This window comes from Paecilomyces variotii, assembly GCF_004022145.1.
Source record: "Paecilomyces variotii strain CBS 101075 chromosome Unknown C8Q69scaffold_11, whole genome shotgun sequence".
NCBI classification, from domain to species: Eukaryota; Fungi; Ascomycota; class Eurotiomycetes; order Eurotiales; family Thermoascaceae; genus Paecilomyces; species Paecilomyces variotii.
The window spans coordinates 594,622-619,782 of record NW_021167150.1 but is presented as its reverse complement, the minus strand read 5'-3'; the positions used below and the strand labels follow the sequence as shown (position 1 = coordinate 619,782).

The 25,161-nt window shown below is 46.8% G+C and overlaps 9 protein-coding genes across 9 annotated transcripts; 2 read left to right on the top strand and 7 right to left on the bottom strand.

The window, feature by feature from the left end:
• Window positions 1–448: 448 nt before the first annotated feature.
• Window positions 449–2,191, bottom strand: C8Q69DRAFT_407009 (feruloyl esteras-like protein B precursor; the record flags this gene model as incomplete). Its single annotated transcript, XM_028628140.1, has 1 exon — window positions 449–2,191. The coding sequence occupies one exon, from the start codon at window positions 2,189–2,191 to the stop codon at window positions 449–451; it is 1,743 nt and encodes a 580-aa protein (XP_028482646.1).
• Window positions 2,192–4,832: 2,641 nt separating this feature from the next.
• C8Q69DRAFT_77864 (hypothetical protein) lies at window positions 4,833–6,898 on the top strand. The gene is made up of 4 exons (XM_028634027.1): window positions 4,833–4,992; window positions 5,043–5,749; window positions 5,797–6,177; window positions 6,226–6,898. The coding sequence occupies exons 1-4, from the start codon at window positions 4,908–4,910 to the stop codon at window positions 6,844–6,846; spliced, it is 1,794 nt and encodes a 597-aa protein (XP_028482645.1). The 5' UTR covers window positions 4,833–4,907; the 3' UTR covers window positions 6,847–6,898.
• Window positions 6,633–7,815, bottom strand: C8Q69DRAFT_77868 (hypothetical protein). The gene has a single exon (XM_028634028.1). The coding sequence runs from the start codon at window positions 7,482–7,484 to the stop codon at window positions 6,951–6,953; it is 534 nt and encodes a 177-aa protein (XP_028482644.1). The 5' UTR covers window positions 7,485–7,815; the 3' UTR covers window positions 6,633–6,950.
• Window positions 7,816–9,290: 1,475 nt separating this feature from the next.
• Window positions 9,291–10,945, bottom strand: C8Q69DRAFT_477054 (chaperonin 10-like protein). Its single transcript, XM_028631303.1, has one exon. It carries the CDS (start codon window positions 10,482–10,484, stop codon window positions 9,369–9,371), a length of 1,116 nt encoding a protein of 371 aa, XP_028482643.1. The 5' UTR covers window positions 10,485–10,945; the 3' UTR covers window positions 9,291–9,368.
• C8Q69DRAFT_477053 (Afadin and alpha-actinin-binding-domain-containing protein) lies at window positions 10,929–13,269 on the bottom strand. The gene is made up of 4 exons (XM_028631302.1): window positions 12,905–13,269; window positions 12,771–12,851; window positions 11,495–12,709; window positions 10,929–11,436 (listed from the first exon to the last, which is right to left on the bottom strand). Exons 1-4 carry the CDS (start codon window positions 13,082–13,084, stop codon window positions 11,230–11,232), a joined length of 1,683 nt encoding a protein of 560 aa, XP_028482642.1. The 5' UTR covers window positions 13,085–13,269; the 3' UTR covers window positions 10,929–11,229.
• C8Q69DRAFT_77823 (hypothetical protein) lies at window positions 13,173–15,673 on the top strand. The gene is made up of 7 exons (XM_028634026.1): window positions 13,173–13,369; window positions 13,423–13,517; window positions 13,574–13,708; window positions 13,757–13,867; window positions 13,929–14,053; window positions 14,124–14,652; window positions 14,711–15,673. The coding sequence occupies exons 1-7, from the start codon at window positions 13,336–13,338 to the stop codon at window positions 15,416–15,418; spliced, it is 1,737 nt and encodes a 578-aa protein (XP_028482641.1). The 5' UTR covers window positions 13,173–13,335; the 3' UTR covers window positions 15,419–15,673.
• Window positions 15,674–15,781: 108 nt separating this feature from the next.
• C8Q69DRAFT_447122 (hypothetical protein) lies at window positions 15,782–17,589 on the bottom strand (the record flags this gene model as incomplete). Its single annotated transcript, XM_028629181.1, has 5 exons — window positions 15,782–16,015; window positions 16,132–16,434; window positions 16,504–16,664; window positions 16,724–17,037; window positions 17,105–17,589. 5 exons carry the CDS (start codon window positions 17,587–17,589, stop codon window positions 15,782–15,784), a joined length of 1,497 nt encoding a protein of 498 aa, XP_028482640.1.
• A 1,691-nt stretch (window positions 17,590–19,280) lies between these two features.
• C8Q69DRAFT_447121 (kinase-like domain-containing protein) lies at window positions 19,281–21,606 on the bottom strand (the record flags this gene model as incomplete). Its single annotated transcript, XM_028629180.1, has 5 exons — window positions 19,281–19,898; window positions 19,950–20,062; window positions 20,109–20,928; window positions 21,231–21,256; window positions 21,318–21,606. 5 exons carry the CDS (start codon window positions 21,604–21,606, stop codon window positions 19,281–19,283), a joined length of 1,866 nt encoding a protein of 621 aa, XP_028482639.1.
• A 2,430-nt stretch (window positions 21,607–24,036) lies between these two features.
• Window positions 24,037–24,387, bottom strand: C8Q69DRAFT_509573 (putative cytochrome c oxidase assembly protein; the record flags this gene model as incomplete). The annotated part of the gene is made up of 2 exons (XM_028633105.1): window positions 24,037–24,210; window positions 24,292–24,387. 2 exons carry the CDS (start codon window positions 24,385–24,387, stop codon window positions 24,037–24,039), a joined length of 270 nt encoding a protein of 89 aa, XP_028482638.1.
• Window positions 24,388–25,161: the final 774 nt, after the last annotated feature.

Sequence of the window (25,161 nt, the reverse complement as noted above, 5' to 3'; positions counted from 1 at the left end):
GAGATCTTCTCGGAGATCCATTCGAAGCTAAGACATCGGCGTTTATGTGTGTAACGGCCTGTGACTGGAGCAGAGTTGTCGCCAATCATGTCCGTCTTTATATTGGGGTTTTCTTTGCGCTTTGGTGTTCCACGGAATGTTGTAGCTGTCCGTCTACAGGTTCCTACATATAAAGATGACGCGCTATGAATGCACGCCTGGGGATTCCCCTGACAGCACGGTCATGCTATTATCTCAAAAGGAATACGCTTATATATATACAAATAGTGACAGTGGTTCAAGAAAAAAGGTCCTGCATGACATACATCACCACGCAAGATCGAACGAAGCAAATGTGCCCGAAGGAATCGATTTCCTCATTCTATCCCACCTTCTACTGTTCGACTGATGAATCCCCTCAACAGAGATCCACATTGATCGATGAATACTACCTCGATTCTCTTTGGTCTTAGTAAACAGGCAGTTTGAACGCATCAAGGTCGTAAATCCACGAATCAATCGAGGCCTGGTCGTATTGACATTCCATCTTCGTTCCATTTTCGCTCCAATATGGCCTCAGAGGCCAAGCACAGATCGGCTGGCTTTCACCAACGTGCTCGCCTTGAAGGATAGTTCCATTAAGAGTCTCCGGCGCGATGTCCTTCTCAACCCAATCAATGAGAGTCTGCAGCGTTGTCTGCGGCCAGGGTCCATTCGGTTGCAGAGAGTTGGTTGCGCAGTGTTCAGCTCCCGGGACAAGGAAGAGACGATACCAGTCTGCGAGCGCAATGCTGCTGTCGTTGAAAGACAGCTTCGGGTACATGACGCTGCGGACGGACTCGTGGTATCGGATCGACGAGGCCGGTGGAATACTGCTATCGGATTCACCATGCAGATGCAGGACCTTGCCACCCGCTTCCTGGAAAGCAGTCAGATCTGGCCAGGTCGTCTGCAGCGTATCCTCGTATCTCTGCCAGCTTTCGTAGATCCACTCTTTGAGGGTATCATACGTGACTCCGTCAAGGTTCGCCAGCGTCGAGGCGTTCACCAGTTCCAGATAACGCGTCACAAACCCTGCACCAAAGCTGTTCACATACAGCTCCCAGGAACCAGTAGTGGAGTTGTACTGCGTTAGAGCATCGGAGAAGGAAGCAGCAGGCTGGTAAGAGAAATATACTTGACGACCCTTGCTGTCGCGCAGACCCTTAATGATCTCTCTAGCAACATTCACGCCCTCAGCAGTCACCGTGCCATTCTGCGCTGGCGTGGCAGGGGTCGGGAAAGGAGTAGAAGAAGCTGCGGATGCGGGACAATGATAGGGCTTGCCGACAAGGGAGGTGATGTTGAAATGTAGCTTGCACAGATCAGAGCGAGCCACAACGCCATCAGTCTTTCCATCCAACGGGTCGCAAGCAGCAATTGTCTCGTTCACGATCTTCTTAAGCTCGCACTGAGGTGGGTAGTAACCAAGAGTCTGCGTCACCACGTTAGAGTAAAGATGCTGGATTTGCTGGAAAGCGTAGCGGAAAGCGGGCGCGCCGGTAACGGCACCATCCCATTCATCGGCGAAGCGTTGAACTTGACTCCATCCTTCTCGACCACCCTCAGAGCATCCCTGGTAGTACGAGTATAGCTTGTCGTTCTCGGTCATGTTGAAGAATTGCTTTGTGAACTGCTTCCCCAACACGCTCAGCTCGTGGATTGCTTCATATCCAAACATGAACAGCGATTCCCAATTCGCAGTACCATTCGCAAGTAGCCAGACTGTATCGAATTGAGTATCGAAGCTCCCGAAACCACCGTCCGTGGCGCCCGCCACAGCGCCATATATGATCCCTCCAGGAAGTGAACTGTTGCCCGAGTTGATGGCATATCCTCCACCTCCCGTGGAGAGGTACCGATTCTGGAACTTGTTTGGTGCTGGTAGCCAATATCTCACAAGAACTCGATCGTTTCGTGCGGTGTGCGAGTAGGCGAAGGTGATATCGCAATAGTCGAACACCGAATCCGGATACCAAACATCATCGCTCACTGAGGCGTTCTTGACGGGTGCAACGACGACAGAAGATGGGTCGATGGTGACGCCCTGATAGAAGCCATCCGCGGGCAACGCCTCTTGAGCATACGAGGTCGTGCAGACTTCATCGAGGGTCGCAGCATGAGCAATGCCCGCTGATACCGCAGCAGCAGCAATCCAGGATGCTGGCCGCATCTTGAGATATTTCAAACGAATGTGGGTGTGGTGGTGAGGATAGAGAGCGAACTGCTTCAACGGGGGGTGGGGACGCCATCTCTATATAAGCCCACACCGTACAGTCGGTTTTCAGAAGAATTGCCAGCTATAACTACCCCTGCTTAGTCTTTCTCATAGAGTAAGGTCTGTGGTCTGCACGTATCCAGGATCTAATTAATACCCGCGGTCATGTTAGTAGTGAGCAGGTAGTTACATGGCCGCGAAAGTGGCGCATGGCCTCATTCAGGAACAGACCCGGCACGATCCGGCTAAAATCTGCACTTTTGGGATCGAGACTAATAGACAAATAAAGCGACAGGTCTGTCGGGCATTGAGCCGAAGAGCGAAGACAACTGGGATAAATTATTATAGGACAACGTCTTATGAGTGGGGAGACCGAGGTTCTACTGGAAAGATCGACATGTGGAGATATAGAAAGCTCTGTGATTGATTGAGTTAGTTATCTAGTTATAAAACGGAATAGAAGACAAGGTACAGGAGTTTGTCTAGCCCGAGATGGCTAATTTAACAAGGGAGAACTATCACCTGTTCCTGAGTTGAGATTCTGAGCAGTGTCAAAAGAATAATAGGGGCTTGACTAAGGGCAGTCGTAAACAGTTTCCAGATCTGTCCCGCTGGCTCAAGTGTCGATCTACTCCGTTAAGGTTCGCATAGAACTGCATCACCTAGCAGACAGGTCTGATAGAGAATGGTATTGAAACAAACCGATTCAATCGAAATCAGCAATGGTAAGAGATCGCAAAGAAAAAGGAGTACTGTAACTACTACTAACTTAACTTACTGCAGTAAACAACATCTGTGGGGACAAATAACATGTCCCATGTCCCCACGACTCCCCACTCATCCCACACTACGGAGTACATTTCGTAGTTTAAACGTCCACTCCACGAACTCTACTCTTCTCTTTTTATTGAAAAAGAGAGCTCCAACAGATGCAATTTTTCTTCAAAATGCCGAATTTCGTAAAAGATCTTCGTTAAATATCACGCTAGTACCTCATTCGAATTCCTCCCACGAGATCATTAATAGAGGGATATTCTAATGGACCATAATCTATCTAGGTATTTAGCATTGCGACAGTAGCATCTCGGAGCAATACATATACATATATTGATCCTTGCTATGGCTTAAAACCACCGGTTTATGACTTACGGTGCCGAACATTTCGAACCTTGTTTCGTGGAAGTCTCTCTGTCGGCGTACAAAGCAAACGCCAGGTGATCTGCAATCATCTGTTACACAACGTTCCCGTATGGAATTGGATCGAACCTACTGGATCCTGTATGCTAGAGATAAATAAGGGGTCAAATCCCCCCTAGATCTAGAGTCAAGCAAGCAATTCAAATCCTGCTTCCGTGCTGTTTAGGATTCGACACTCTCTCCACAATCTCGTCCATCTTTCCAAGCCATTCATTCACGTCCCACTTCGAAGATGAAAGCCTTCCATTCAAGCCCTGTACCTATGTACTAGATCTTGGTTCCGAGATAGTAGCCAAATACAAATGCACTAGCCAGATCTCGTGGATCTATAAGCACTACGCGGTGCTTTTTTCAGTCAATTAGTCTCTGATTCATCTGGAAAATAAATGAAGGCACACACATAGACAAGTCTCATAACGTTGATACTTCTCTGGCATAGTCCTACTGAAATCACTTCAAAGCCCGCCTGGGTGTATGTTCGTCACGAACAACGCATTCTGTTCGTGCTGCTCTTCGATCATTTCGATGATGCGAGCCTGTGCAAACTTGCTCGCATATATCGAGGAGATGAAGATTGCAGAGTTAAAAGGACAATTAGTTTATTTCACAGATTAATTGTAGCAGAGTAAGAGGTTTTTAGCGGAAAGGCGGTGTTCTGGCAGTTAGATAAGACTGGTTGTATTGTATGTACTTGTAATTTCTAAGTTTACTACGAATTTTGCCCGGCCATACGTTTTATCCAATACTAGATATATTGTTAATTCGACTCTCTCACTCCTATAAGCCTATCAAGGGTCTTGACGACAAAATTAATTCACCGGCACATTGATTGCACGCAACATTATCCCCTTTACTGCGGATGTCACCTGCCTCGCTCTGCGCTACGTAAATATCGCACGGTCAGTTTATCTGCCTAATCATTGCATTTGCCATTGTGCCCTGGTAACTCTGTTCCTACCGATTGTCATGCTCTCGGTCAGGTCGTAGGAGTGACCTGAAACAAGCATGTAGGAGAATGTATCGACTGCCAATGGATTCCTCAGCTTTCTGGACGGATATTCGGTATTCCAAGGACCGGTTGCGGGCATCATAATTGTAGACTACTTCTTCATCCGACAAGGCCATCTGCATCTCGGCAATATGTTCAACCAGTCACCATTGGGACGATACTTTTGCTCCTTGTGTTAGAGATTCTCCAGGGACGGTTACGATGCCCCTTGAACTTTTTATAGACCTCGTGACTCGTTTCTCAGCTGTTGTATGGATGGCCGGGTCGTCGGGTTATAAATTACCAATAGTAGTAATTTTCAATGAAACAACTGGTAAGTATTGGTAATTTGTAACCCGACGACCGGGCCATCCAACCACTCCCGCTGCAGCTGCCGATCATAAAAGTGCAGACAACCCTTATTTCATCACAGCTTTCGTTCCGGCGCGTGGCCTTGTACCGACATCCACAGGAAATCTGTCCGCAATGATATGTTCAGAGAAGGTTCACGTTGGTCGGTCGTCATGCCTGCTGTGTAGACAAGTTTCGAGTGCCGGATCATATATCCTTGGTGGGTTCTCCCTGCTCATAGCTCATGCCAGGCTAATATACGATTCACAGACTTAAGGAACAACCTGCTCACAGTCCCTGAGTGCAAAAGTCCGTGCGCAGGCTGCTCTTATTCACCCTACCCGCGGATCTGGTTCCATGCAACCTGCTACGACGTCCTGCTGGATAGCTTCGAGCCTTCTGAGAAGCCTACTTCGGATGAGTTGGAAAGGTTTGCAAACGCAACCAGTCCATTCTATAAACCTCAGCGTGAAGAATCCAAAGAAAGCCTCACAGCATTAGAAGGGCTGTTTAGTAAATACGCAAGAGGCATTATCCAAGAAAGTTTTAGTCAAGATTTGCTTAAGAAATTACCAGTGGAAGTGCAAATCATCATTTCCGAGTTCATTGGTCCATGCTGGTACTTAACCGTGCTTGGAGAGACCAATCGACTGATCCGCCTCTTGCGAACCTCTTCTGAATCCCAGTGTACGCAACTGAGCTTGACACGGGAAATCTGGATGTCTCGAATACGCTACCGGGGTATTTCTTACCTAGCAAGACTTAGCAACAAGCCGCTCGGGTCAAATGGGGTGTCCGGTCAGTATTGCATAAAACCGACTAGTAATATCAAACGGATTGTTATGGCAGTCGATTGCATTGGCTTGCGCGGGATACAATTCATGGACCATGATTCGGTTCCCTCGCCAGACGGATCCCCGTGGTACGAGATTCTCGAAGCTGGACGCTCCTGTCTGGAGGCTAATGTGGAATTCAACGTATGGCTTCCTTGGGTTAGCAGCTATTCGGTGACTAACATGGCTAGGGTCTCTTCGTGAGAGGCGTGCGACTCGTTTCTGACGATTCGTCTCCTATATTCAGAATCTGGAGTTCCCCTTCGCCACCTAAATTTCATCCGTGGAATTTCTTTCACGTCCGAGATAATCTGCGGTTAACCTATGTGAAATTCAGTGCTCTAGTTCAAGGCCTTCTCGTATGTTGTGCCGATGGCAAAACTGTGGGAATCCACGGTTTTTCGGGTACGTCGAAAGCCTTCAGGGATTTCGTCGATCTGATGCATCAACGCACAAGTAAGAGCCATAGACAATGGATCTACTTCCCGTTCAATGAAAATGAATACATCAGAGCAGCTTGGGTCCGGAAGTTCAAATTTATCAGTGGACTGGCTTCCAATCCTATCCTACTTGTAGGTCCATGATTCCTTTTTCTTTTCTTGCCATGACTCACCAATAAGCTCCAAACCTCCACAGGAAGGACCGTTACATTCGGACCGCAATATCCAGGACAAATCGCCGACCAATACGAGTATCATCCATTGGTGACCAATGGCGACAGTGCTATTTCCGGAATTTTCCATGATGGGCTGGATCCAACCTCTACATCCATCTCAGCGCTCGGGGTTACCTGCAGTGGCCAAGACTGTGCCGAGGCAGGACCGATGCCTACGGGTGCTCATTTCGAACCTCCACCAGTCCCTTCCGGTCGAGGCTCAAGAAGCAGTGCCTGGTACATGACGAAGGCCTCACTGAGCAACCTTGTCAAGGTAAAAGTCTGTAGAGACAAAACCAAACCGCACAATCCATGCCTGGGTATGTTGTTATTCTATGGCGACCGACATATTGAATCCATTGGGCAGATCTGCTGGCAGCATGGTCTGACTGAAGAGATCTTAAAACCGATGTACGTCGAGATTGGCTACATTGATGAACGAGGCTACATTAGAAACATTCGGAGTGGCTTGGATGACCCTGAGCTCGTCCTCCAGACTGGCGAATGGCAGAGGCTGCCTAATCATGGCACCATTGTCTGGTGGTTTGGCCGGTTTGGAGATAGAATCATCACATATGATGACTAGGATATATACAGCGCATGAGAAATACAAAAGGCAGACGTTCATTCTTAGGTTCACTAGAACGAGATATTCAAGGCGGGAAGCAATGCCGCTGCACTTCCATTGCCCTACATAGATGGTGGGACACTTTTCATCGTTCTAACAGCCTGTGTGATTAGCCGAGCCTCTGGGCTGTGTACCTCAATGTACTCGCTACGCTCAGCTAATTGGCCTGAGCCGAATAGCGGCATCAGGTAATCATCACTCGGTCCACAGCTCCATGCTCTACCTCTCGTGCCAAATGAGGTGAACGCATACACAAAATTTAACTCGGAATGTTCTCCAAGGTATCTCATACAAGCATCAAATGCTTGATGTTCGGCCTCTTCGACATCTTGAGGTCCTGCATCCAACGCTTTTGCTTCATGGAACGCAAGAACAGCCAGCTTATAATCTGAACCCAGATATTCGATGGTAATATCTACTCGTCGACGGCCACTTCCCTCTGGAGGAGTCTCCTGAGAAACGACCCAGTCTTTCTCCGAAAAGAAGTGTTTGTTCCATAAATGAGTCCAGAGTGTGGCAGAGGCCCATTCATCTGAGGGTTGCTCCTGGGCTCTCGTCCAAAGCGCCATAAGGACGTCGTCAATAATGAGGGACATTTTCTTGTAATGGTTAGTTGCAGCATATATATTTGCTTAATCTTCCCTTACCAGTCAGATTTCCATTCGCTCAGTTGAAAGTGGAAAAGTTCTCCTCTGATACTTGGAAATAGCAGTATGTGGGAGATGGCCAAAGAGAATGGAAGTTTGATCGTATTATTTAACACTCTGTCATAGTTTGTAACTTTGTGAGCGTCAAAAGGAAGAAAGGGCTGATCTCTGATATTTCGTGAGTATTAAGAATTTGGATTCCCATGAGACCGTAGCGGCCCTTTATAGCCTAATGAGAAACAGGGTATCTGGCGATTTATCTGCGCATATACAACTAGTATGGAATCCAGCGTTGCAGGGTCCAATCAATCCAGCCACAGTGCAACGGCTGCTTTTAAGCACATGCAAGGGTATATTATGGGCGGCAATGAAGAGTCCAGGTATCCATGTCACTAAATACGGCATCTAGTCAGAATAGCAAGCGTAAAAGTGTTCTATAGTTTCTGTAGCCGCCATAATTGCACAGAGTTAAATTTCTAATTAGAGTAAATAGTAACTTTTCCTATCAAGTGGCACATGTATATAGTAACTAATAATTAGGATCTATTTTGTATGAGCGTTATCCAACTGGTTAGATTGCTTAGATGACAAATATCAATGCCATTAATTATATTATCGCTAAAACTGCGTGAAATATGAGCACCCATGCACAGCCTGTTATTATTTATAGCGCTATCACGGTGCTTCCGCGAAATAGCTTTCTTATCATTTACCAATGAAATTCTAAAACTGAGACCTTGTAATATCAGGCATAATAGCCAAAATAGCGTCAGTGCCTAAGCGCTCAGCACGTAGCAAGCTCTCCAATAATATCCTTGCTCTAGATACCTGAGTCCTGGAGTAACAGCCCCCAACCCCCACCTATCTTATAAAACATGACCATCGTAGTATTGTGGAGTCCCATAGCGTTATCTGACGGCATGTACTGTGCTCCCAGGATCTCACTTAGCATAGTTTGCTGCCTCACATTAATAAGGTAAGTATAGCCTTGTTAACAATATCGATCAATTGCAACCGCTTAATATGTGTAACTAAACCCTGCATATCCTAACTTTCGGTGGATTCAGCTGCACATTTTACCCTTCCCAACGCTTTTTACCTCGTGAACATTTTTATCCACTGTAGCATCCACGGCCTAATAACAGCTACAGTAACCCAGCTTGCCTGTTTGGACAAGGATGGAGCGTATTACAAGTATGATGAACAACTGGTAACCACATTGCCTAAGAGCTCTGTAAACTTTGCTCATCGTCGTAGTAGAACAATCTAAAGGCACCCTTAGACCAAGGTTGGATAGCCATGTACGATGCTAATCGTGTAATGGTATTCAATTCCGAAGGGCGACACTTGAAAGATATCATTTTTTACTACCAAGAATCCAACCTGTCCAACCTGGGGTGGAAAGTATTATGATATTCTTTTCGTTGCGAGTGGGAAGGATCGACGGCCGAGTGCCAGTACGGATGATGAGAGGGGCATATGTTCAAATTTAAGCCTACAGATGCGCGCGGACAGCCAAAGTACGAGTTTGCAGGGTAGATTTGCCCAAAATGCGACGCGAGATTAAGCTGCAGTGAGCCATCTCCTACATAGAGCCTATAATAGGCAATATATTTTATTGAGAGATACTGAGGCAAGAAAGTGCTCTATGGACAATGTGCTATGTACCAGGTTGTGTGAGCAATGATGGCATATCTTCCAGCTGTATGAGTTCATTCCTCATCCAGCTCTATGAGAATGGGAAAATTGGAATGTGGCCTCTTGATATACTGATATTCGCACGCTAAGATATGAAGCGGTATGTCCGAAGTATTGTTATTCACAATGCTATAATTACAACCTCGCCTTCTCACCATCTGCCTCATTAGTAAGAACATATCTATACCTCGCCTTCCCCTCATGCATATCCACTAACGCCTCATTGACCTCTTTCATCGGTCTCGTTTGAACCCACGGCAAAACTTTCTTCTCAGCTGCCAATTCAAGCATCCGCCTAATCTCTTCCGGAGACCCAATATTAGATCCTGTGAGCTTGACACCTTTCATAATCAAACTCCCCGCCCTGATAGGTGGTAAGGGATCCTCCGGTGCACCAAGCTGGACGAATGATCCATTTAATTTGAGCAAACGGAGGTACTGGGACAGTGGCATTTTCGGTGAGGAGACCGTGCAGAGAATGATATCGAGTGTGCTAGAGTTTTTCTTCGCCCAATTCTTATCTTCGTCTGTAGCGATGAATGCATCTGCTCCAAGGCCCTTGATTGCATCGTCGCGCTTGCTGGATGTCCGAGAGACAGCCACCACGCGATCACAATTCAGCGCTTTCGCGAATTGGATACCTAAATGCCCTAACCCGCCGATTCCGATGATACCAACTGATTTCCCCGGGCCGACGCCGCACTGAACTAAGGGCGAGAAGACAGTAATTCCCGCGCAAAGCAATGGCGCAGCTTCTGCAGATGGCAATGCGTCGGGAATTTTGAATACAAAATGCGCTGGTCCACGCCAATACGTCGCGTATCCGCCGTAGGATTTGCTTCCATCAGCGTACCGCGAGGCATATGTTCCCGTAATACGAGGACAGTAGTTCTCCCTTTTGGTCGAGCAGGCCTCACAATCGGGCTTGAGGCATGACATGCTCTGCGGACCAACGCCAACGCGGTCACCAACTTTGATGGCTCTTGAAGCGGGAGAAGAAGCCAGCGTTGCCACTCCAGAACCGACTCGTGTGGCTATCCCGATAATCTCATGGCCGACGACACATGGATAATCTGTTGGACCCCAGCCTGAGCGGAGGGTATGGATGTCTGAGCCGCAGACCCCACAGTGCGTGATTTTGATCTCGATGTCAATGTTTGTGAAGGGTTTGGGTTTAAATGTGGTGAAGGTGAGAGGACCGGTTGCGGAGTGAGCAACCCAGCCGTGGAAATTGGTAGCTTGAGCAGACATGGTCACTTCTTCAGATCAATGAGGTCGACAGTTAGTCTGCAAGAAGAATTCCAAAGTGACTCCGAGAGGAACAGCTGTTTGGTCCTTCTTTTTCCGCCTTGGAGAGTTGATTTCTCGAGGTTTCGCAAACACACCATACACGGATAATTATGTATTAGTCCGGAGGCCTTCCTTTGTATATAGACACAGGGGTATAGCAAGTGACGCTGGCCAAAAATCGACTTCCGAGGCCGACTCTATTGAGCGCGGACTAAAAGTAGCAACTCTATCAGGATTCCGGAAGTTCCTAGGGCTCAGGTGGTATCCAGTAAGAGTCAAGATACTTGTATATGTAATGCTGGCACTCAATGATTCCGGCCTTGGTTGAATACCTTCTTGACGAGGTGAGCCTGTCGTCTAATATGGAACACAGGACTCCGCGCTAGTCATGTTAAAGGGAGAATTGCCGAGGTTGCGCTACGAACGTGGAGTTGACAGGTAGCATCACCATCAACACTGAGCAAATCATGAGAAGAGCATGCCAACATATTTACTCTCGCGATCCCGGTGATTGGATTGGTCAGTTCAACTACTAGTTGATGGTACAGACTTCCACGTCTTCGAAGTCTAACTAAATGCTGTATCTGGCCTATGCAAAACGACGACGCGAACTTTTCGAATACACATAGTCATACATTCACGCTGGATTGCTCGCTCACAAGGATGGGTATCAAGCAAATTCAGAGACCAAATCCCGCTAAATCGGTTATAAGGAAGGCACTCCCATCAGCTCGTCAAGCTCGTCGCTCGTCAGCGTACTTCTCCGCCGTTCGCGTCGTCGCTTGCTCGAGTCCTTCAACGCACGACTTCTCTTGCGGCTCTCTTCTTGTTTTCTGGCCTCGAGTGCCTCGTGAGCCTCAGCTTCCACAGCGGCAAGTTTCTCTGACACGCTCATATGGCGAGGATTTGTTCCCTGTGTATATCACTGTCAGACTCACATACACCGATATGTCTTTGATTTGGTTACTTACGTGTCGCGATTTCGGTTCTACCCGTCTTCGGGTTGGTCTCTGAGTGACACTTCCAGATTTATGTGCTTTCACTGGTATAGTTTCATCTTCTTCCTTTCCCTGATCCTGCGATGACTCGATGAGATCTGCGTGAAAAGAGACCTTGCGTGGAGACTTGGAGCTGATATTTCTGTTCCGCTCACCCAGAGCCCGGCTAGGCTGTAGGCTCGGTTTTCTCACGGGTAAAGCACTATCATTGGTAGAAGGGGTATCATCTCTCGATATCGATTCAGGCACTGCTTCTTCTTCGTCTTTTTCTTCTTCCCCTTCGCTTTCTTGTTCTTCCTCATATATAGGGGGCGTCGAATTTGTCTGGAGTCCTTCGTTCACTGAACGCTTGACTGAATTCATATCAGATCCTATTCCCAGTTCGATTTTCAACTCAGCAGCCTGAAAGGAATCTCCTCCGTCAGACAGCCGTTTATGCCAGCCATCCATCATCCTCACTGCCTGCTTCCATTTGATCTCCATTCTTTCCCAGTCTTCCCGCAGGCGCTGAATCTCCTCGTCGCGTATCTCGACCTCCTCAAGAGGCACGAATGAAGGATTGGTCAGCAGGTTCCGGAGATGGTCGAGAACGACTTCCATCTCTGAGGATAATTCTTCGTAGGATGTTGGAAGCGCGGTAACAGGACCAGTGTTAGCACTGTGAGAAGTCATGATCGAAACCTCAGGCGCATCGCCATTTCCTTCCTCAACGCCAGAGAGTCCCTGCAGTTCCTTCAATGTACGTATCGTGTTCCTGGAGAGTGAAATCAGGGTATCGTTCTCGTCACTCAAATTCTGGCAAAGCTCCGTTAAGAATTCTGTCGTCTCTTGTTTCAGGCTATATCCTGGGTTGTTGACGCTGTCATCACTTGATACCGTCTTTGATCTCAAGCTCCTGTCAGATGCTGGATTTATGTTGATAGTCGTAACTCCTAAGCCTTCCCGCTTCCCTCGTTGCCTGTCAGTCAAATGCGACTTCAACCTCTGCAATTCAATATCCCTCTTGCGGACGTCATTCGCACACTGTGCCCGTATCTGTTGAATCGTGGTCTTCATGCGCTGTACATTTTCCTTCAGGCCTCGAATAGTCGACTCGGCGCTGCGCATGTTTGTTTTGAACGTTCGCTCCTGGCCCTCCGCCAGAGCTAGGGATCGTTTCAGGTCAGAGTTCTTCGTCTTGAGCTTCTCCTATATCATGCAAAAGCCTATGGTAAGTGAGGAGCCCTCGCAGTTGAGGATGTCAACATACAATCTCGACGGTCTGTTGCGACTCGTTGGCTCGCAACATTCGAATAGTGGTGGCCAGGTTCTCTCTGTGCTCTGCTTCTCTCTGTGGATCTGGCGTCAATTGATGCTCGTATGTTTTCATCGAGTTACACGCACATCTCTCCTCACCACGAGGTCGTTGACAAGATTGATGATCCTAGCCATCGTGCCATCCGTTCCACCAGGTCCCTCCTCAGGGCGCGCGAAATCGATTGGTTTCCCATTTTTCAGGAGACCCCTTGCGAGAAGGAGGTTATTAATATAAGTCGACGCGGCCTCGAGACTTTGGGGCTCCATTGTTGTGGTAAGTATGTATCCTCTCTGTCCGCGAGAGAGTTGGTTGTCGCAGCCCAGCTTGATCCCGGTCGGTCGGCTTCACTCACCAAAAGAGGAAGAAAGTAAACACCCGTTGGCTGTGGGGAGCCGAAGACGCCAAGTGCGCATTCTAGTTGCTGGGCACGTGCCGTTCGCGTCGCCCGACGTGTTACGGGAGCTTTCGCAGGTCGTGTAACAATTAACTATCGCCAAACTAGAGGGGGCGCTAGATAATGCCTGTGGTCAAGGCCACAATAATGCCCACATGTACGTCCCTCACAGATCAAAAGATATAATCATGCCTAACTTTTCTCTTGCAGCGTTAGCACGGGGTGACCCAGCTGGCTTCCACCAGTATGGCCAGAAACTTTACCAGCATGGTGACCATGTAAAAGCCATCGAGGTGTTCAGTCAGGTAATATTCGAGAGCTTCACAACACAACGTGTATTTTATAGTCTGATTTCATACAGGCTCTGAGGATGAAGCTTCCAGATGCCGTTGGGATTCTTGATAACAGAGCAGCAACCTACTGTAAACTGGGAAATTTTGATCTCGCTCTACGAGACGCCAAGCAGATGATTAAGACAGATAGATCCGATGAACGGGTTAGTACTTACTCTGAGATTCACACATCCAGTGCTAACAATATCCAGGGATACTTGCGTGCCGGCAAAATACTGATCTTGAATCAGAAACCCGATAGGGCACTGGAGATGTACGCTTATGGATTGAGAACATTAGTCTCGGATCATCCCCGTCGTCACGTTAGTACACTGTCCACATCTTCTTAACCTATTTTTAGACGACCCCCTAACTTCAAGACAGCTCCTACAGCAACTCCATGACAAGCTGGGAGGGAAGATGGCCTCGCAGTTTCGAGATCCTTTTGACCATCTGCCACTGGAATTGGCGGTCATGGTATTGAAGCAGTTTGATTTCCGACAAATTGTGTACGTTGGATCTCACAAGAACGCAAAAAGACAAACAACATTTGTTCACCCATATTGACGGAGCTTCCAGGGCAATCTTGCGCGTTTCGAAGAAATGGGAACGGTTTCTTTCCTCATTACAAGAGTTATGGATGTGTATAGACCTGTCCCGTGCGCGGAAAAAAGTGACCAGCAATGCAGTCCGGTCTTACATGCGTCGATCAAGGGGAATGCTCACTCACGTTGTCCTGGATAACATCTCTCTTCCCTCTGTGGAAAAGACACTGGAGTTCGTGAGTCGGTGTCCTCGTCTGGAATACCTCGAAGCTCGTGTCGCGTACCGCGGGGACAAGTTCTATGCTTTGTTCAAGGAATGCAAGAACTTAAAAACCCTTATCATGTCGGATGAGATCAACATCGATCACAAACGCGTCGGGATGTTTCTGTCCAGTCTGCCTCTCCTGGAGAGGATCGAATGCCATGCGAACAATGCGTCTCCATTTTCCGAGGTCTCATGGCCAGAAAAGTTGCCGAATTTACGAGCCATAGCTCTGGGCGCCAATAGCGTGAAGCGCGTCTTCGAATATCTCCAAGCCCTTCATTTACCTGGCATCGAAGATGTATGTTGCAACCTACCTCCCCTTCTCATACAAAGCAAAAACTGACCTATAGATCCAGGGCACAATCGCAGACTCAATCCCCAATCTCGAAGAGCTCCGTGTGCGTTGGAACCCACGCATCGTCCGAAGCCCTTATCTGTTCGACTTCAATCATCAGGGATTTCCTCGTCTTCGAAAACTAGACCTCAGCGGAGTCGATCTACCCCCATTCTCAGATCTACCCTCGAGTCTAGAAGACCTACGCCTTCACGCCTGCCGTCCCATCGGTCACCTCCCCTTCGCGGAAGTCACCCAAGAACAAGTACCGAACCTAAAAACCCTCATCCTGACAGACAACAACTGGGTAACACCCGCAACGATCGGCATACTCGTCAAACCGACCCTGCGCATCCTCCACGTCGACAGATGCCAGCGTCTAACCGGAAATACAGACGAGCTTATCGCAGCCTGTTGCCAATCCCTCGAGTTGGAAGAACTGAATGTCTCCCATCTATGCAACATGGACGATAAGGCCGTGGCAAAACTCGTTTATAACCTGAAAGAAGTCAAAAGCCTACATCTTTCATACACCCCCATCAGCGGACTTACACTTAAAGTTCTATCCGATGCACGAGTAGAGCAAGCAAAAGCAGAAGCAGGAGGGGCGGTGATCACATCTGAGAACAAACTGGTTAAGATCCAGCATCTGTACATCAGAGGCTGCGACGGCGTGGCTTCGGATGCAATTGCATATGCACGGGCGCGGGGGATCGAGATATTTACCTAACTTAATCTTTTTCTTCCCTTTCAACTATTCCCAGCCTTCGCGCTAGATGGCATTTACGATGTTACGAATCATTTTCCTCCTTGTATTTTCCTAGTTCCAGACATGGCTATGAGAGATAGGGTTGCATATTCAGCGTTTTGCATAATAGCGTGACTTCTATTCTGTTCGATTCGAAGGTCTGACGAAATGGATATTGTGCGAGCTATGTCTGATCGTGGAATTTACAGCGGCTTGAATTTGAGTAACCAATCCTGTAATTTATAGGAAACGCTTGACTTTCCATTCTCGCAAATATAAATAGAATGAGACCTATCCATGAACACACTCTACGAAGACGCTCCCAGTCAATGTAGTGTGCGGTATTTACACGCCTCTTTCCTGACACCATTTCTCGACCTCTTTGGCCAACTTCTCCCTTTGGTCGCGAACACGCTCCATCATGGACTCAACCTGCTTGTGGTACTGGTATGGAGCCTCCTGATGGCCGTTCTGGGATTTCCTGTGCTCAGTCACGGGCGTGACAACCCCTGGGGCAAGGTAAGTTTCGTAGATGGAAATCATGAAGTCCATCACCGCAGAGAGTTGGTTGGGGAGCCACTTCCGTTTTAATTTGAGTTAGTGAATGCGTATACCCAGGGCAAGGATTTCGATTCATTAACATATATCTGGGGAGGGCAGACAAAGGCTAAGACTGGTTGGAATGAAGAACATACCGTAACGATCGGGCTGCCTCCTGTGGCAGTTGGGTGGGGAGTCCTCCTGATGATATACTCCCTCGCGAACAACCAATGTCTCCAGCGGAAGCTGCGCACGTGGTCAAGCGCCTTGAGGAACAAGACTACTGTTTCCTTGTCTTGCATAGCGAAGTCGCGAACAGAGAGTTCCTCGGCCTTTTCACAGACATGTTTCAGGAATTTACGGTGCGGCAGAGGTCGGTAGTCGCGGAATTCGTGCAGGATCTTGGTTAGCGGTGTAGAGGGCATGGGGATCTGGAGGAGGTGGTCGAGGAGGGGGATCTGGTTGTAGGTTAGTCGGTGTTGAAAGAGAGAAAAAAAAAGAATTGAGTGGAACGTAGGTGCTCTTACCATGCTGTCATTTGCTCCACTCTCACCACGGTAGAACTGGGGTCTGTTATCATCGCATCCTTCATAGATAACACCATTGGGAAACATGGATTGCGACGTGATGCCGAAGATGAAGACTCGGAAGGATAGATAGTCAGCGGGCTTGGACTTGGCCCACATTTCTTGATAAAGGTTCATGTTAGTAGGCACCATGGCAAGAATAAGTTGATCATCATCTCACCTTCCATACACTCTTCAATCTTCTCCATAGCTTGGAGTATCTCGCGAAATCCATCATTGACCTCGGACCTACGGCCACCCTGCTCGATAGTATCAAGGACCCTGACAGCACCACTGATCAAGGATGACGACTCTTTAACCATGTCCACATGGGTCAAGATGAAGCCTGCTTCAGAACTCTTGGGGTCTAGTCCACGCTCAAATGCGCGGATGAGACGCAAGTTGTCGTACTTGAGTCCCTCTGCTGGGTTGTCCAAGGTGTAATTGAACAAAGAATATGCAGCAGCATAGGACATGAAGGGTGGGAGATCAAGCCTATAGAGATACGTTAGTTATGCTTGAAGGAAGGACAACTTGCTATAGGTAATATACGACGACGTACAGTTTCGCGCAACGCCACATTGGTCCAGCAATAGCCCTGGGCAAGACGTCCCTACCCAATCCATACCCATCGTCAGGGTTCTTGGTCCATCTCTCCCAGCATGGCTCAAGTATATATGCTGAAGCAAGGAAGGAATAGTCCCTGAAAATAGCAGTGATAGTGTAGAGGTCAGGAGATCCATCAGGGGCGATGAGCTTATCAACCTCTCCAGTCAGGTCGGGAAGTTCCTTCACAGCATCACCCAGATCGTATGTCGCCAGAAGACCAGGGGCACCGTCAGCCTTGACAACGGGCATACGATCAAGAAGAGACACAAGTGGCTTAAAGACCTCAGGAAGAGTTGTAGGTGCTATCTTGTAAGGCAGGAAGCCAGTGGATGTCGTGATAGTAAAGGGGTCAAGGGAGGATGGCAAGGTGGAAGGGTCATGCTTGATATGAGGGAAGGTCTTCAAGGTAGAAGACTTGGGTAGCTGTGGGACAGTCATGTTGTAAAGGTCTATATATATCCTTGCAAGAGTCTATGGGAGGCGACGTTGATGTTTGGTAGGGGTATAGTACGATAGACGAAAAGGGAAAGCGTCAGTCTAGGTCAAGGGACCGGAAAAAGTATGGGTAAAAAGGAGTAAAGAAGTTGCGTGGAACTCTCTATGAACATATGAGATTAGAAAAGGACGCAGGAGCAAGCGATTCCGACCGGGAATTTGAGCAAGCTTATATATTCAAAGAGGCCGGTATCAATTCCGGCCTCAGAGACGCCATTACCCAAACGATCATGGTATCATGTGGATCCGTCATCCAAGTCAGAAGTACTGTCGTATCTGTCTTTTACTTATAGTATTGGTCTTTATACGACATATTACTCCCTTATATCGACTTCCAATAGATAATTTGGAGCAGAACAGTAACTGCAGTATCGAGGAGTGAAGCCATATAGATCGAGGACGGAGCTGGTTTGAAGATGCAAGCTAAACCCAATACGGCTTGGTCCCGATCTGATCTGAATAGCTTATCTTCGCAGTTCAACATCAATTTGGTGGGCTAAAAAGGAATGTAATACTTCCTGGGAGCTTTTTTAAGATCGCCATATGTATTCTAGATGGTAGTTCTTTCAAACTATGGTGGAAGAGGAGCTGTTTACCGTAAGTTGGTACTTCGAATATCTCGCGATCTATAAACGCAGCAGGCATGATTGGCCGACAAGACGAGCGTTTACTCCACCAGCCATGAAATTACCTTCGTTAGTTATCGGAGGCCGGAATTTGGCCGGCCTCCGACGATATCCGCGGTTTGTCGGCTCGTCCGCCGAGCATCATACGAACTACCTACTAGTTCCAGGTTCACCGTCTTTTCGATTCAATAAAAGAAGGAACTAGAAGTAGTCGCATATACTATCGGATGTCGATGTAAGTTAGTTCCAACTTCCTGGACTCTTGTACATTGACAACGTAGTTGGATATAAGTGGAGTGATACTATCGCGAGGACTACAATAATATAAGATAGTAATTTATTCCGTTATTAATTAAAGAAGCATTAATTTAGAGAATCTTCGTAAGTTCGAAATGCATAATTCTCCTTGGCTAAGGCAACAGAAGGCTTGATTAGGATAGATTGATGGCGGAGAGGTACCGTTTTAGGAACAGTTTTAACAGTTTCTTCAACTTGCTGAACCCTCGAACAGAGGGCATGGTTTTCGCTTTCACTGGATCTTATGGAGACACTGGATCATGGAACTGAACCACAGAGAATAGCTTTCCAATAGAAGGTTACTGTAATAGCTGCCTCTCAGGAAAGAAGGGTAATATATTCAGAAGGGAGCATGAAGTAATATCAGTCAACGGCCCTTCTAGATAGGCTGCTCGCTCGGTATCTCACTACCTAATATATGAGATTTGACGAAGAGGACCTCTGGCGATTATCAGAACCACCTGTGACTAATAAAGGACTAGCAAGCCTTGCCAAATGGCAAGTTGCTTTCTTATGGCTCAAAGCCGATTTGACACATGAATACTCCTCATGATTGCATTGTTGAGGGAATCTTCAGTGTATTGTTCATAGTTGTGTGTGCCCTTCGTTACTCCTATGAGCAATATTGTGTCTGCTTGGCGTTGCTATAACCGATACTGCACTTAGGGATCCATGACAAGTAATACGACATCTTGCCGTTCCAGCCGACCGTTAGCACCTTTTCCGTTTTCCCGAGTTTTTGTTACGCAGGTCTTCAAGTAGTTTGAAGCCTTCCTCCGCTGTCAGTCTTGCACTTGGTTCTAACTGAAGCATTCTGCCAGCGCATATCGCCGTAGGCGAGTCTGAACCTTCAAGATGTTTTTGGCACTCAGATAGATCATCGGACGACATGATTCTCCGTCCGTATGTTCTGCGCAGCGTCAATTCGAGCCCAACTAACCCACAACTCCAGTAATCCACAGAACGATCGTGTGTCCTCTTCTCGACTTGCTCGGGCGCAAGGTAGGGAATAGTTCCTGGAAAATCATACAGTATAACTGGCTTGTCCGAAGCGCACCCGAAATCAGTCAGCATAGCTGCAGGTGGATCGTAACTCTTCACCAAGATATTGTCTGGTTTTATGTCGCGATGGCAGATACCATTTTCATGAAGGAAGGCGACTGCATCTAACAGCTGGGCAAAGAATATTGCACGGCCGTCTGTATTTACGTTAGATTCATAAAGGGAACGAAATGTGGCATTGAGAAGAGGTGAGATGATGAGATATTCGTCTGTGACATCGTAAGGAGTTGGCTGCCATTTTTCGTCTAGATTGCTTCGGATTCTTTCCTGGAGAGAAATGAGTATAGCTCGCTTAGTCGAAGAACCGAACTGCCTTACAACTTCGACCCTGGATGGGCCTCCTTTGATATGGTGGATTTCGAGCGCGGTTGCAATCCGTTCCTGCTCAGGCCCATTAGAGTGAAGACCACAGTTGGCTTTTAGAGGGGGCGCTGACATGTACGAGGCCAGAAATGCGCCTGGTCATTGCGATCTCACAATTCACATGTCTTGCATTTCGCCTGGATTTCAAAATACGTTTCGCTGCTCCTACTTGTCCGCTTCGAGCGTTCACGACTGTATACACCACTCCATAACTCCCCCTTGATATTGGCCGTGAGAAAATCCAGTCCTGGAATCGGGAGTCGTTCTCACTTGGCGTGGGAAGAACAAAAGGATTCTCATCACGATGGAACTGACGAAAGAACTGAGTCAGTTCCACTTGGAACTGTTCTTCCTCTTCGGCATTCCGCAGCTCATACCTAAGAGTGAAAACACATCCACCGATCATGATGGCATTTTGGTGGGGTATGAGTCGTTGGTCATGTCTGAACACGTCGCCATTCAACATGACTCTCTTGCCCTTCTTGTTGGAAGCAATGAGGAAGAACCCTCCAGCACCCTTGACCCAGTTGAAGCGAGCATGGATGCCAGCAACAGCATCCTCTTCCTCGATATTGGCATCATCTTCCACGTGCAGAAGTAGGTCCACTCCCCGGTTCTCGAGCGACGTGCGACCTCGGCCTATTCGCCATCCGATATGTGCGAATTGCGGCAGGTTGCTGAGAGAAAACTCGAAAGCGTTAACCCATTTGCCGTCGCGCTGTACTTCCTTGATGAACTGCTGATGATAGACGCTGCCGAGACGCACTGTCGCATCGACCGCCAATCGAGCTTGTCCATTGTCCGGTATCAGTATCGCAAAGCGGCCAAGGTCATTGATAGAGGCTTCTGCCGGGCTGTTTGGCTCCGTCGTTGCACCTCGTATAGTTGGAGAAGCAGGTGGGGACGACAACACCTGAGTTGTTGACATCTTCCCCTAAAGCCCGATCGTCTTCGATTACGGAAAATCATCATAGCGGGTTACTTATCTCCTTATAACGAATATTCAGATACGCTTCCTCAGTAAAGCCAATCAGAACCGATGACTGAAAGATTTCTGAAACCTCATCTGACTGCTGAAGGATGCGCATCAGCAATGCTCTGACGAATCGCCAATCTCGTTCAGTGTAAGGCTGTGTTGTCCATGTGCTTAAGTATGGCTTGGCACTAGGTAAGCAACGCGGACGCTACTGTAGATGCTAGCCTTCCATTCCCCCTTCACAGACTCCTAACACGTACATTTGCGACCTCATATCCTGCGTTATCTGGTCAGCTCTCAACAGTACCCAAATCTAAGGGTCGTGGGTATAGCTATGTGCAAAATACCATGAATGATCACGATATCTTCGAAGCAGCCTTCCGAAGGAACAGCAGCAAAAGAAAGAGCCAACTCCTGCCTTACTTCGTCGCTCATCGTGATTTCCAGCCCGAATATAGGGAGCCCTCCTCTTCTCCCGAGCAGCCAGAGCCATTTCATATCACCGTATCCAACAAGAGGCAGCGAACAAGATCTTCCCCGAACATTGGGAGAAAGGTCAGCCGTGGTGCGAGACGAAGACATGGGAATTCGGGCCTGGCCACATCCAAAGGTAGTAGTAGTAGTATAGTTCTCCATGTAATCCAGCTCATCTGTGACATAGATTTCAGAAAACAAGAATCTCTTCCCGTCGATGCATCCCGGAGCAATCGAGAAAAATCGACTACACCCCCTTCCGCGCGTTTTAAAACGGGCGATGACTCGATCTATAAAAGAGGGAACTATACTCTGCGATACACCATCGCACGCAGAAGGATAAGCAAAGGAGAGTCGGTGTACTCTAGTAGGACACCGGGACTAGCAGCAGGACGGACGAAGCGGTGATGTACACTCGTGGAGTCCCGAATTCATCTCTCCTAGCTTTCTCTGTCTACGGCCTGAGATATCACTGAAGATTCTTGCTTTGCGTCTTGCTTTGCGAGATGAAGTGACCAACACTGGGGACCTCTTCTTGGAGGCGATTTGGCTACGAGAAATTGCCGATATCCCGATCACGGTCGATATCCCTTCACCCGATGATGTGGCCAGTCGGTCAAGTGGGCTTCATATGGATCCAGGCATGAGGCATCCTAGCCGCACTTGGTGGCGTAATAGAGCCGGAAGTGCTCTATTCTAGCAGCCTTACAGATGATCAGCAACGTTCGAAGGCGGTGCTTGCCTCTGTGCCGGATAGCATTTACATCTACGGTGGTTCAAAAGCCTTGAAGGGACGATTGTACCTGAAGGATCGGAGGTATACGCTCTCAGACAGCTGAGGCCCTACGCAGAAGGGCAATTCTTGCTGCTCAGGAACATGTTCGAGTCCAGTTGGGTAGGAGAACCCTCACCCAAGCGCTTCCATGAAGAAGCGCGGATTTATCAATCTAGTCGATGGCTCCTGACCATTTGTCTCCTAACTGACCAGATTATAAATGGTCTTCCCTACTCGCTAAGAGGTCTAACCACGGATCTTCTGCTTCGCTATGATTAACTGATCATATATAATCCCCGACTTTGACTCTTCCTTGGCTATATGTCAGTTGAGCATTCTGTGTCTGGTTTGCTATCAGTGTATACGCTGTCCATCGTATCAAGGCAATCACGACGTGAGGCTTTTCAGCGCATTAGCCTCCGCCCCCTTGTTGGATGGTAGAGTGGGATATCTGATAGTCAAGAACCGCGAATCTGAGCCGGTAGCTCGTCCCACTACAGCCTGGGCAAGGCAAGTCGGGCTGGGTTGCAGTTGCTAATTATAGAAAGCCACAAGGAAAAGGATATACCAGCACATATTGATGCTCCTGTTGATACAACTATTTGAGAAACATGATCCGCCATTGTCAGTAATCTGGATTTAATTTACTTTCCTGCTTCTTGCTCTAGTCAAGCTCTCTACACTTGACTTTGGATTTGATAAGATCAGAGAGCATCTTGGAGAATCAGATGTCTTTGTTAATCGCGTAAACCCGTGAGATTTCTGCAAGCTAAACATCAATTTTCTGACTGGCTATTATCCTTTTGTTACTGCGTAACACTAAAAGACGCGCCTGGTGCCGTATTCTAGAGGTGCTTGGATGTCACTTATCTAATTCCCTGCCACCTGGGTTAGTGTTCGTAGATTATCAAGTCTCTACATATTATACAACCTGTTTAAGCAGCGACGCTGCCCAAGCAATACAACACCAGTAGATGAAAAATCTTTATACAGGGCACGAGTAAGGCTGGTATTCAATTAGTTGTTTATATATTGTTATAGGTAGTAAGCATAGTTATCCTGTAGAGCGTGCTCAGTGATGACAAAACTGCCCAGCTTAGCTGTACAAACTAACCACCACCATACAATAGATTCATTTAAAAAAGGAAAATACTGAACAAAGAGCAAAAAAGCTCACACCCTGTAGAGGAAGGATGCTACGAAAACCCCGCCCAAGCTCTACTCTGTAGGCGGTCAGGATTTTACTATATATCCTGGAGGGAGACCTCGCTTTTTTTGGCGAGGCCCATCCAGCTCCAGGATTCGAACCCAGAGGCCTCAGAACAGCCAAGTTGTACTAACCGACTGAGCTAAGTGCCCTGGGTTCGTTGCTGGGTGATAATGTTAGGGAATTATATGGGAGAACTCCGGTCAAGGGGCAGGCGGTGAGCAGCAGGCAGTTCCTTCCATCAGTTACTCCGACGGATATTGATATGGAATTGGCGCTAGACATGCGCCATTTGACATATCAGGGATATTTTCAAGTTGAGACCCATGGTGTGATTGAGCTTGGTCATTGCAGAGAGAAGACTCCATTCGTTCGTTATATTGTACATGTGGGTATATCTCGAATATAAGATATTCGGGTACTTCGGGTGCCCGTGCAATTTGAGGCATATATCCTGTCACTGACGAGTCAGCAGCCTTCATTAAGATATTAGTTGAACCGTTTTACCCTTTTCAATTTGAAACCTCACGGACATTATGCCAGCTTTAAGATCCTAACCATATTGTTTGGTACCGACCTAAGGGCCAGGACTTTGCACGGCTACCCCTGGTCACGTTCTCTGGCCTATGTTCTTTCCTCCTTCTGAGCTATCATTGACACTATCAGATACCGTCTGAATCTTTCGGTACTCCTCTTCTAGTCTTCTCTGCATCTCAAATTCGGCCTGCCGTTCTTGTTTTATGCGCTGCCGCTCGACGTCTCGTTCCACACCAGCATGCATTGCCTACGGGATATAAAAGTCAGCACAATATGTATAGAATAGATTACTATAAGTAAGGGCTAAAGAGTTGGCGTCATCACTTACTGCTCTGTCGGCTTCCTGGGACCAGTGGACAAAGTAGACTATGCCCGCGGTTGCAGCCGTTGTGAGCGCCAAGGTCACTTTCGAAGCTCGCGACATCTCTGATATTAGCAATTGGCTCCTCCGATGATGACCAGAGCTCTCGTAAGACTGCAATACGAGAAATACAGCGAATTTCTGGTTTTTATAATCGGAGCGGACATTTCAGACCCCGGCCACGGCTTATCTCAGCAAGCTCAGACCCTCGCCAAAGAATTAGTGCTTCAACTATACTATTTAGAAACTAGTACAAACTAGCTTAAAAATTTAAGCTAATAATATTAGGGCAGCTATACTAAACCTAATATAATAATAATAAAAATTTTTTTAATAAGGGTTTAAGAATAAATAGTTATAGTTTATTAGTAAATAATATTAATTTAATTATTTTTTTAAGGCTTTATTTAACTTTAATAATAAATAACTCTACTAACTTTAAATTAAATTAGTTAGAGTTAAATATTATAGATTTAGTTATTATTTCTATTTTAATTTATATATATTTTAATATATTAAGATATTTTATTAATATATAATTATAATATTAAAGTTGCTATATTTAATTTTACTAAGCAGTATATTTAAATCTTAATATTATTTTATAGCCTTAATATTACTTAAATATAATATTTTATCTTATATTTAATCTTTTATAAACTCTTAGACTAATTAATAAAAATATATTTAAATATTAATAAACTCTTAAGCTATAGAGTAAAAATAATAAGATTAAAGGATTTAAATAAATAAAGTTAATAATATAGACTTTATAAGAATATTATACCTTATAATATATTAGCAGGGGATACTATCTCTTTAATATTAGCTAAGATA

Bases quoted from the DNA above. Each gene is read 5' to 3' on its own strand.
- C8Q69DRAFT_77864 (XM_028634027.1), top strand. From the start codon at position 4,908: ATGATATGTTCAGAGAAGGTTCACGTTGGTCGGTCGTCATGCCTGCTG. The intron at 4,993-5,042 runs GTGGGTTCTCCC...TACGATTCACAG, and splicing joins TGCCGGATCATATATCCTTG to ACTTAAGGAACAACCTGCTC. The intron at 6,178-6,225 runs GTAGGTCCATGA...CTCACCAATAAG, and splicing joins CTTCCAATCCTATCCTACTT to CTCCAAACCTCCACAGGAAG.
- C8Q69DRAFT_77868 (XM_028634028.1), bottom strand. From the start codon at position 7,484: ATGTCCCTCATTATTGACGACGTCCTTATGGCGCTTTGGACGAGAGCC.
- C8Q69DRAFT_477054 (XM_028631303.1), bottom strand. From the start codon at position 10,484: ATGTCTGCTCAAGCTACCAATTTCCACGGCTGGGTTGCTCACTCCGCA.
- C8Q69DRAFT_477053 (XM_028631302.1), bottom strand. From the start codon at position 13,084: ATGGAGCCCCAAAGTCTCGAGGCCGCGTCGACTTATATTAATAACCTC. The intron at 12,710-12,770 runs GTATGTTGACAT...TGCATGATATAG, and splicing joins CGCAACAGACCGTCGAGATT to GAGAAGCTCAAGACGAAGAA. The intron at 11,437-11,494 runs GTAAGTAACCAA...TGATATACACAG, and splicing joins TAGAACCGAAATCGCGACAC to GGAACAAATCCTCGCCATAT.
- C8Q69DRAFT_77823 (XM_028634026.1), top strand. From the start codon at position 13,336: ATGCCTGTGGTCAAGGCCACAATAATGCCCACAT. The intron at 13,709-13,756 runs GTTAGTACTTAC...AACAATATCCAG, and splicing joins CAGATAGATCCGATGAACGG to GGATACTTGCGTGCCGGCAA. The intron at 13,868-13,928 runs GTTAGTACACTG...ACTTCAAGACAG, and splicing joins CGGATCATCCCCGTCGTCAC to CTCCTACAGCAACTCCATGA.